The sequence below is a fragment of the Parasteatoda tepidariorum genome, chromosome 9 (assembly GCF_982258835.1).
Source record: "Parasteatoda tepidariorum strain Cologne lab strain chromosome 9, Ptep-v5.0, whole genome shotgun sequence".
NCBI lineage: Eukaryota > Metazoa > Arthropoda > Arachnida > Araneae > Theridiidae > Parasteatoda > Parasteatoda tepidariorum.
Genome location: NC_141763.1, coordinates 47,438,618 through 47,450,863, shown reverse-complemented (window position 1 = coordinate 47,450,863; position 12,246 = coordinate 47,438,618). Strand labels below are relative to the sequence as shown.

Below are 12,246 nucleotides of genomic sequence, written 5' to 3'. Positions count from 1 at the left end.
TTTTTTAAAAAGAGCAGAAATTTTTTAACATACACTCAACTATTTTTAAGATAAATTCTTATACCAATGATAAATTGCATTTACAAAAAACAGGATTTCGAAAATACAACATTACTCAATATTACCAACTAAAACAGAAACACACTTGTTTTTTACTTATGCTAATAACTTTCAAGTAACACACAACCCTATAAGGCACTCTAAGCATTTCAAAACAAATAAAGCGAAAGTTGAAAAGAAACCTATTTTTCATTAGTTTTGGCTTCACTTTTAAGCGCAATTGGCGGCGGAAACACGCCCGGTTGGCTGCAACCCTATTCATGAGAGGCTTTAGATGGAAAACCGCTTTTTCAGCTTTCGCACCAATCAAACATCAGAGTTTGGAGTGGTTAGTTCGCGGGGTCTGTAACAGTAATTTTTTTAGTCTATTGTACTCCTTCAACATATCTGTCATCTTTAGGTAACGACATGCATTGTTCGTTGGCCACCTAAGTTGTATTTCTGTTCCATTTAAAAACTGCAGAATTAAGTAAATATTGTAATTTTTTGAATTTTGTGTTTTCAACCACCGGCTCAAGATGGCGGATTCGGCAAGCATGCTGGATGTCCAAGCAAATCCAGAGTTAAAATATCTGATTGTGGATAGGAATTTTGTCAATGACCCATCGAAACAGGCAGAGTGGACATCGAAAAAATTGATATGGGTACCCCACGAATCTCAAGGATTTGTTGCGGCGAGTATTGCGGCCGAAAAAAAGGACGAGCTGGAAGTTGAGGTAGCTGAAACTGGGAAAAGAATGTTAGTGAATAAAGATGATGTTCAAAAAATGAATCCACCAAGATTTAATAAAGTTGAAGATATGGCTGAATTGACCTGTCTGAATGAGGCATCAGTTTTGTACAACTTGAAGGACCGATACTATTCTGGACTCATATATGTAAGTAGACCCTTTGCTCTGTGTCAGGCATAAATCTATCGATTTTTTTTTATGTTACTCATAATAGTTTATCAGTTTCGAAAAAATAATAAAGATTTAAATGATTAATATAGATCTTCCTTGCTGCAAAGTTTGATATTCTATTTCTTCTAATGTTAAGTAAACAATCTCAAGCCGTCAAATTTTCAATGTCTGTTTTGTTCACTATAATAAATATTGAAGTATGTAATGGAAAAAAACGTGTAAAAACACACGTCTATTTTAAAAATATATATTTAGGATAAATTAATTATTTCAAACTGTCAAAATTGTTGCGATAAATTGATTATTTATGTAAAATTGTTAAATGATAAGTTAGTCTTTAATTCTAAAAAAAGATGCAACACATTTTGCAAGTTTATGATTAAATTAGAATTAGATATATCATTTTGTTTACACCATATAACAATGAATCAATTTTTAATAGCTAATTGTTGCTGTTGATCAAAAATGATATAAAACTGTACTGGTAACTGCTATGCCCAATTTATTAAATCTATGTTAATAATTTTAAAAAGAAAAAAAATTATTGTTAATTTTAAAAATGCATTATTGTATATGATAAATTATTTTTTTTTATATACCACCTTCATAATATAAGGTGACTGCTTTTAGTAATGTGAACTTCTAGAAAAATGATATCTACTGAAAAAAAACAATACATTCATTTGTTATGTCATTTTATATAATTTTGGGGGAAGTGAAACAGTGATGTCAATTTAAAAGTTAATTCTTTGCCTTTAATGCTCCTAAATCCATCTTGATGCAAAGCTTGAAACTTAAATTGCTCATATGTGAACTTAATGTATAATTACAGGTTCTAACAAAATATTGCAAATATAACATCTTTAGATCATTAAATTTTCAGATGTCATAACTTCATTGTTTAGTTTGTCATATTGTAATCATTAACGCTTACAATAATGAATGGTTTAATGAAAAACATTCTTTTAATAAAGATTTAATATGTATTTAACCACACCTAAATACTAACTGCTAGTTTGTATTTATTATATTAATTTATAAATTTCAAGAATTTTTTTATCTTTTTTAGTTAATTTTTTAGTAGGTATGTTATTTATTAGACTGAAGGTTAAATATACAATTTAAAAAATATGTAAATTTTTTTGCGAAATTTTTCTTGCATTTCTAAAATTTTATCTAAATAAAAAAAATTATAAAAAAATACAGAATATGTTTTTTGACGTTCACCATAATAGTCTTGCTAAGTATTGTCATGCATTAAACAGTAAATTAGTATTCATTCTCAAAGTTTGTAAGTTTTTATTCTCTGAAATTAGTTGCTTAAGTTTTAATGCTAGTTTAAGTTTTTAAGAATGACAAATTAGCTTGATTAAAAAGAAGACATTTTTAATATTGGTTATTGTTTATATTTTTAAATGAAGTCTTTATTATATAATTGCATTATCTAGCTTTGGCAATGATATTTCAATCTCCTATTTCAATGCTCCATCTACAATACACGACAGAATGTTTCATTTAAATAGTATAATGTGTGTATTACCTAAGAATCTTTAAAGATGTAAAAATGTTTAAAAGGATGGAAGACTTGCAATATTTAGAGTGTAATTTGTTAAAAAAAAAAAAAAAAAAAAAAAAAAGAAATACTCAGTAAAAGTATGGATTTCTTATTTTTGCTAAAAAATATGGCAAATAAAGAATTTTGTTGAAATGAAAGGTCAAAAACCTCCAAAAGTTTAAAATTATGACTATCATTGGAATAGTTCTATTTCCAATTCTATTCAATAAATTTATATAGATAGCGATATTATTTTAAGGTTTATTATCACAGTAATAATTTTAAAACTTGGTTTATTTATTAAAAAAAAGCTTATTTTTAGAGTTATTTTAATGATTTTGTTAAAATTTTTTACTTTTATTTTTTTAAGCGGAAGTTGAGTATATGTATTTTAACTGTAATCTATGTGTTTGTAATATAAAACTTTCATAAATACTTAGGCATTATCAGTTTCATTAAATTTGAAAAATCTTCATGCCAATATATTTAATTCATAATCATTTTTATTTTTTTGTCGCTTAAGCGATGTTGAATGTCTTTTTAAATCTATACAATGCCACCAAATATCGCTTATTATAATTTGTTTTAGCACAAAAGCTACTGGTTTTACTATTTGTGAATTTTTTTTTTTCAATAGTCATATCTCAAAGAACTATTATCAGCATTATACAGTATTTAGAATTATTTTTAAAACTCTGAGGACATGGTATTATTACTATTATATTCTTTAAATTTTGTGCTATAAATTTGAATTTTTTAATACATTTAAATTTGATGCTAAAATGTATATGAGATATCCAAGTAAGTTTATAATAAAATTAGATTTTTTTTATTTTACTTTGAGTTAGTAATATTGTGTAAATTTATCGCAGTATAACCAATTCCAGCTCTTCAAACAAAGAACATTTTTTAAGTAATCTGGAAACTAATAGCGCTAAATTAAGATTTCATTCAGTCTGTTTAAAACTTTGAGAGGATGACAGCTTTCAGATTAGATGAAGCAATTAAATATGTATATATAAAATCTTTCTTTCTTGCACAAAATAGTAATTTGTACTCTGATCATTGATAATAATATATTAACATTTGTTTATAAGTTAATATTTTATTTATCCATACCTTAATTTAATGTTTTATATAAATTAATAAAAATTCATATACATGATGAATTAAAGAAAATTATCCCAAGTTTTTCATGGTTTTTTACCGATTTCTGATGCATGCTATATTATAATTAGTTTTTAATGTAAGATACTAATTTCAGATTTAAAACTTATTTCTTATGTTAATTTTTTATTTTCAAATAAAGCCATAAGAGAGTTAATGTTGTATTTAAATTTTATTTAATGGAATCCCCCCTCCCCTATTTTTTATTTTTATCATGTTTTAAGTTTAAAAAATAAATTATTTCATACCGTCAAATTCTCCTGAAAATTTATAGCTTCACTTTAAGTGAGAAGTAAAAATGTTGAAATATGTATGTTGAAAATGTTCGTTCCTTGCCCTTGGTAATCCCTTGAGTTCGAACCGTGAATGTTCCATATGTAAACAAACGAATGTGAGTAAGGGTATATCTATTCTTAGACCCTCTCTGGGTCTTGAATAAAATTTCTGAATGAACTTCGGTTCTTGGTGTTATATAAAGAAACTGTTCTTTCTAGTAATGCTTTTTTTTTTCTTTCTTGCATTAGTATTTTTCATTCATTATTCATCTTTCGTTTTTTTTAAACGCAATATTCTCCTTCTAGCTCCACTGTTTCAGTTATTTGTATTAAGCGATGGATGTTATGTTTGAGAGATTAATATGATGTGTCAAGGATAATAAATCTTTCATAACAGTATTTCATAGGTTGCGATGGGAACGGTTAACTGTAAAAAATTTGACGTTTGGAGTTGCAAAGGGGAAGAAATAGAAGTGTTTTTCTTTGTAAGACTGTAAAAATGTTCTAAGTTGCAGTTTCCTGTGCTTAAAGTGATCGTATGCATTATGACAATTGACATGTTTTATGAAACACACGATTCGATTCGGGTAATAAAGGCTGATCAATTAGTTATAGTTTCAATTAAAAATAAATGTAGTTTAATTTCGTTTGACTTTTTTATGAACCGCTTTGAGTTTTTTTTAAAGAATCGTTTGACTTTTTGTTTGCTATTTCGTGGAACATTATTATTATTTTTTAATTTTCTGATCTTAACTTAAAGCATTGCATGTTTATAGAAATTGATTTTCTTAAATTAATTTTTTTTTCATTTAATTATTAAACTTATTTTAGGAAATAAAATGTTTTAACTATGTCCTGTATTGACTATGTAATGTATTAAATGTAATTAATTTATTTTACAATTAAACATTTAAAATTTGCGATACGTTGTAATTGATTACAACGTTAACGTCTATAACAAATTTTTGGGTACCGAATATTGTGATTTCTTTACTATTGTTGATTTATTATTAAGAGAATATTTGGGGTATTGTTTCAAAAATATATCATTCGAAAGTTGTAATTTTTTTTCTTGTTAAGTTAAATTTTAATAGTTTAAATTCATTTATAAATAAGTATTCTGTTTCGAATCCCGGTGATGCTTACCTTGTGCTTAAACTTTACATTCAATTCGCATAAATTATTCTTAGCTGCACACGGATTATATAGATTAGCCTATATAGAAAACTTTCAAAGTTTTCCTTTCCAAAAATACGGATTAATCCCTCTCAGAGTGAGAACGGGATTTTATCCAGATTTTTAAGAGTTCCCTTGTCTTTTGAGTAAGGATAAAAAGGCGAGTATTATGTTCTCATGTCTATTTGAATAGATTGTTCATAGATGACAATAACGTATTAACTGTTATAATAAGATCTGTATTCTATTTGTGTATTGCACATTTCAATCATCTAGTTACTAGTTATGCAACGTATTTATGTTTTCTATAAAAATACTAAATCTTAATATTTTTCATTTTTTGAAGGAGTACAGAGGATCTTTTGTCGCTCCCACTAATTTAAATTCAAGCGATGTCGTTTTTATCGTTCCGAAACAGTAAATTCCAAGGTCAAATCTCATGAATAGTTTTGCTACCCCTAAAAAGGAATAAGATTCTGCTTCAACGTAATTATTCTATTACGCAAAATCTTGAAACAGCTCATGTCGGGAATAAAATCCATTATTCACTTAAGATTCATTGCTATAAGCATTAAGTTTGGAGGATTTTACTTTTTTAAATCGACAGTAAACAAATATTTTAATGTGACTATTTTATTTAGTTTTTTCATACACATACAGAGTCTCAAATTAATTTTCAAGTTCTGATTTATTTTAAAATAATAAAAATCGACTTATATTTTAGAAATCATTACCTCTTGAAAGTTTCAAAATTTGTTTCCAGGGGTCTGTCCAGACAATTTGTGAAAGGTCCTGTTTTTGTAAAATTGTGAAAAAACTATTCATAATTTGTGAATATAAAATGAGCGCTAAGTCTTATTCTTTCAACCGGGGTCCTGCTTTTGTGAATTTGTGCAAATAGGGTCCTGTTATTTGGTATTTAGCCTATACTGCTCGACACAGAATATTCATTTCGGACGAATAATGGAAGCAAAATCACGCACATTTTTAATAATTTCAATTGACATATTTTAAATAACACAACTTAGTAATGTATCACTTTCAATGTGTTATGCGCATTAAGTAAACTTAAACAATTCCCAAATTTATATTTTATTTAAAAAATTGCCAAAAATTAATTTTTATTTGCATAATATTCTATTAAATAATTTTATGAATAATAATGCATATAAATTAAAATGCATATAAATAAATGCAATAAGTAAAATGCAAAAGTAATATAAATTAATAAGTAAATGCAAATAAATAAATGCATATCAATTTATATGCAATAAATGCATATAAATTGATCAATTATTAATTTACAAAAAAAAAATGATTTAATATTAATAAGAATGCGTGCACGATGTTTGTAAAAGTAGACATATTTTCTAAAAATACTACATTTGGAATTTAAACTTCGGCAAATTTAGTTTGTCTCCAACCGTCTTTCTCCCCCCCCCCGGGAAGGGTTTATTCGATTAAAAAAACAATAATGAAAATAGACAAATTTGTAAAGGGATATATATATATATATATATATATATATATATATATATATATATATATATATTTATATATATATTTATATATATATTTATATATATATTTATATATATATTTATATATATATATATATATATATATATTTATATATATATATATATATATATTTATATATATATATATATATATATATATATATATATATATATATATATATATATATATATATATATATATATATATATATATATATATATATATATATATATATATATATATATATATATATATTATATATATATATATTTATATATATATATATATATATTTATATATATATATATATATATTTATATATATATATATATATATTTATATATATATATATATATATTTATATTTATATATATATATATATTTATATATATATATATATATATTTATATTTATATATATATATATATATATATATTTATATATATATATATATATATTTATATATATATATATATATATATATTTATATATATATATATATATATATTTATATATATATATATATTTATATATATATATATATATATATATTTATATATATATATATATATATATTTATATATATATATTTATATATATATTTATATATATATATTTATATATATATTTATATATATATATTTATATATATATTTATATATATATTTATATATATATATATATATATATATATATATATATATATATATATATATATATATATATATATATATATATATATATATATATATATATATATATATATATATATATATATATATTAGAGAGAGAGAGAGAGTAAGCAAAGTGTTATTTTAGGATAAAATCCCACTTGGCAAACTATTCAACACATATACCAGATTTTGGTTAAATTATATCAATTTTAGAAATGATTACCTCTTGAAATTTTCGAATTTAGTTTCTCAATTGTTTCTTCGGATTTCAAGATTTCAAATTTCTTACTAAACCACGATGTCAGAAATATCTATAGAGATGAATTTGTCTGAATACAGCTGAATTTAGTAGGAATTTTACATTTTAATGTCGATTTTCATATTATAACAGTGAGTCTTGTAACTTTAATATTTGATGTTGCAGAATATATTTGCTGTTGCAGTAAGACAAATTCAATATAGCCCCGTCTTTGCTGAACAGCTGTGTTAACACACACGGTTTACGTGTTTTTTTCTTTCTTTCTCCCTTGTGATTCACAACTATGGAATCTACGATGGAAAGTTGTTTATGATAGGGTAATTTTGTACAATGCTTCACTGTAAACAAAAGTTCCGTATAAGTAACTTGGTGTATTTAATCGAGCTAGTAACTTTCTCTGTAATAATAGAGTATGATTGACGAATTAGATCTGAGATTCCGTGAAAATATTAAGCAAGTAGAAAGGGATGCTTAAGATTACATTGAAAATTCTTTGATGCAACTAGTCATGTGATCACCGCAGTAATGCTAATCCGTCTTGGATGTACCAATATCCTTCACATAAATAGACTTTCTAGCATGAAATTGCTCTCAAACTCGTGTAGTGTTGTTTTTATTAGTTCTTAAATAAAACCGATTTTCGAATGTTTTTTAGCATTTCTTTTAAAGTTAAGAAATATATAATTTAAGATTGTTTTCAAAGTAATATTAATTCATGCGCTGTTTTATTAAGTGCTATAAAAGTTCATGTTAAATAAAAATTCATGTAAGAATTATATTAAAATTGCGTAAGTTTACATTTTAAAGGCAAATACGAGGATATCATTCTTACTTTAATTTTTGATGCGATTTTTTACGCTCCTTCTAGCTTTGTTTTTAAATAGTTCTGCTTGCGTTAATTTCATTTGTTCTACACTCGTCAGCTGAATTCACTTAGTGGATTTGCATTGCTACTTCATAAATCAAAATTTGTCTGCGACATTAACGCAGTTAGACAGAGGCTATTATAATTATTATTATAATATAAATCCAGCTTTACATGCAATTAGCAACTTTTGCAAATGTAAAGTTCTTAAAATTGTACATAAAAACTTATTGTTTAAACCTAAGTTAAATTTTGTACATTGAATCAAAAAAAGGACGGAAAAAAACGAAAAATTTCGTTACAATAAAACCTGTAATCAAGTAACAGAAAAAAGAAATTCTTTAATTTTTCTTTCTTTGCGTGTTTACCTTTTGTTCTTTCATCTCAATCCATTTTTTAAATTTTTCTTCGAAATAAGCTCAGAGATGTTCGAAAAAACGAGTTTCAACAATTTCTTTCTTATTGTTTGTTTTTTTAAAAGTGAAAAGAAAATTTAAATGAAAATCTGCAAATGCTATTAATAATCTGCAGCGCCTACTGCCATTGCTGGACTGTTTCCGGCTTCCTTATAAAGAGGAGATTGAAAATAGAAAGTAAATTCTTACTAACTTTTTTTTCTTCCACTTAAAAAGAGTAGTACATACTTATTGACGAATAAGATATACACATTTACGGGTTAAAGTTGAGATGCGATTTATTTATTGTTATAATTTGTCTAAGGTTAAAAAAAAAAAAAAAATCCATTGAGCACTGTAAAGTCTGTTCTTGCTAATGGCATCGTTTGATTTCGTTACCTTAAATAAGTGTTTCCCAAACTTATGACTTTTGGGTACCCTTTCCAAATATTTCGTAACGCTGTGTACCACTAATAAAAAGAGTGTATTTTTTACTATAAAAAAAGACTCAGCAAAAAATAGCCAATAGAAAAATACGTAATCGTAAATTTTCATGGATAGCTTTGTTTTTAAATAAAAAATTTTGAAATTTTCGTTTGTTGCAAGATATTTCGCATAAGAACGCGTATCCCCGCTAAACTGTTCCCGTACCCCTGGGGGTACGCGTACCACACTTTGGGAAACACTGCTTTAAATGCTTAAATTCATGTGAGCTTCGCTCAGTATAGTTGCTTTCAGCTTTTATTCCATTAGATTTAACAGCGAATCAACTCTATCTAACTGAGAATACTCATGACATGATTTTTCTAACTGAATTTATTATAAATATTTTTTGTGTTAACTTCGGGAAGATAAAAAGAATTCCAATCAATTTTTGCTCTTCCGTAAAGTAATGTGAACTCTTAAGTGTGTGTTTAATTAAATGCGATTAAAATATTTATTTTTAATTGAAAGAACTAAAACGCTATGTCTTAAATATCTATTTGGTACGGAAAGTATCTAACTAAGAGTTTTTCAGAATTGAAATCGCAACCAGCTTTTAAGTGCTTTGACTCTATTATTATTATTTTTTTTTTAGCCATTTAGTTATAAAATAAGCTCCGCTTCGACCGATAGGTTTGGCGCCTTCCACTCTAGAGATTAATAAATAAAATAGTGTGATCTTTTTTTTAGCTAAAGTGGAGCGGCGATGATGTATTGTGTAAAGTAGGAGACCGTTGCCTTTTAATGGAAGAGAGAACATCCCTTTTTTTTTTTCTTCCTTCCAAAATCTTGATGTCCGCCCACATACCTAATATGGACAAAGGTCATTTCTTCCTGAATTCATTTGAATTGAGGTGCATTTACTTCGAACAAGTTGTGAGGTGACTTGCAATTCTGTTGAAATCGTAATAGAGATCTTTATTTGACTCTGTTATTTATTTTTAAGGAAGGGCTGTATTATAAGTGCAAATGTGAAATGCCAAGTTTTTTTTGTGAGTAAACACTGAACACGTGGACACAGTTTAACTCGTAATAGTTATTTCAATTCATAGTTTTAAGATGTAATAATTATTTTAATTGATAAGCCGTATTTATGTCACCATCTTGAAGTAATGATTTTTTTTTAAAAAAATATATGCCGATATAGCTGAAATGTCTTTAAGATTCCATTAATTTAGCCATATTCGAACGTTATAAATTCTTAGCCTTGGTAAATAATTAAGGAACGTAGTTGGCGGATGGGTTATATTTTTTAATACTTATATTCTGTATTCAATAGAACTATTGAGGGATTACAATGTTATTCAATATTAAAGAAAATATGTTTATCTAATTTTCACGATAAAATGAATTTTTGTATGCATTTATGTTTGAAAATATTTTTTAAATGCTTGACTTCGTCTGAATTTTTTTTTCAATGACCACGTTTCTTAGACTACTTTTTTAAAATTACCAATGTTCAATATTATTTTTTGCATCTTAATTAACATACACAATTAACTGTGGCTTTCGATCGGTAAATTTACTTTTAAAAAATGAGATAGGATTCTCGTATTATCAGAACTGAGACTGGACCGCCACTTGTAATCATCCTCTCTGCCACGCTTTGCACTCGCTATAGTTTGGTCACCCCTGATTTACAGTGTATATATAGATAGATAAATTTTTTTTCTGGAAAGTTTTGAATTTAAATGAAATCAATTCGACAAATGTAAATGTACATTAGTCTAATATTTTAGTAAAATAAAGCTATAATTTGAAAACACTACTTTTTTTAGATTTAAGAGCAAACTAAAACCGTCTATAACTCAAGATCGTCAACTACCCTGCTTGTAGGGCAATTACCACACGAACAGTTATGTTTTCAACAGTCTTTCAGCTTTTCTCTGCATTTTGAAGCTGATTTTTTGAAGTTCACTAGAAATTTGCTTAACATACTCAAGGCTCTTAAGTTGCGATTTTGGTTGATGCATTAAGAATGATATTTTGTACTTTAGACGAATTCGATTCAAATAAACTTTAGGTAAAAATAAATTACTTATTAAGAGATTACATAATTTAAATCTTTCTAGTTTCTGTTTAAATCCTTAATGAACTACTAGTTATGAAAGCCTGATCCCTCTGAAGTGGATCCAAAATGACGAGCCAAACTGCATATTGTTAATGGCATTAAAGAATATCAAACGATATTAAGAATATCAAACGATATTAAGAATATCAAACGATATTAAGAATATCAAACGATAAATATGAGCATTAACTTAATTCTTATATTTATCGTTTGATATTATTGGCACCTCATACGAACTTATTATAATTTCAAGATTATGAATTATTTCTGTCCAAACGTCTGGTAAAGCAGCAAACCAAATTAGAATTTTATCAGTTGAAAGCGGAGCAAAAATTTTCTTACTGGAGAATTATTTCAGGCAACGTTTTACACGACATGATGAAAGACACAAGTCGATAGGGTGTTCGTGCGTAATATGTAGATCATTTCGTTGTTATTATAATTTTTTTATTTATTTGACATGGAAAGATGTTGTGAACTTTCATCGATGAAGTATGTGCCTTATCAGCGTAAATGTATCAAGAGTTTCTTAAAAAAATTTCTTAAGAGTGACTAATAGGAATGATGGAGTGCTGATAAAATTACGACACTATCGTAATATTGATTTTAGACTTGTCTTAAATGGCCTATCTTTTGATTTATTCCTCCGCCAAAGCAGAATAATAGCAGTAAAAGATTTTTTCACTTCTATCCTTTCAAACATTAGTAATTTTACGCATTTTTTTTTCTTGGGGGAGAAAAATTATTACTTGCACTAAAAGCAATACATTGCAACAAAGGTAAGATTATTTAATGGACAAAAATAAAATAACATTTCTCTAATTTTACGAAGTTTAACCTTTC

At 26.0% G+C, this 12,246-nt stretch overlaps 1 protein-coding gene across 2 annotated transcripts in view; it reads left to right on the top strand.

Annotated features, from left to right (window-relative positions):
* Positions 1–272: 272 nt before the first annotated feature.
* zip (myosin heavy chain 10) overlaps positions 273–12,246 on the top strand; it is a 120,924-nt gene continuing 108,950 nt past the window's right edge. Inside the window, exon 1 of one of the 2 annotated variants that reach the window (XM_071187215.1) lies at positions 273–938. In XM_071187215.1, coding sequence (XP_071043316.1) covers positions 579–938 — 360 coding nt within the window. In that variant the 5' untranslated portion in view covers positions 273–578. The remainder of the gene's footprint in view (positions 939–12,246) is intronic. The other variant, XM_071187214.1, reaches the window with a different exon arrangement.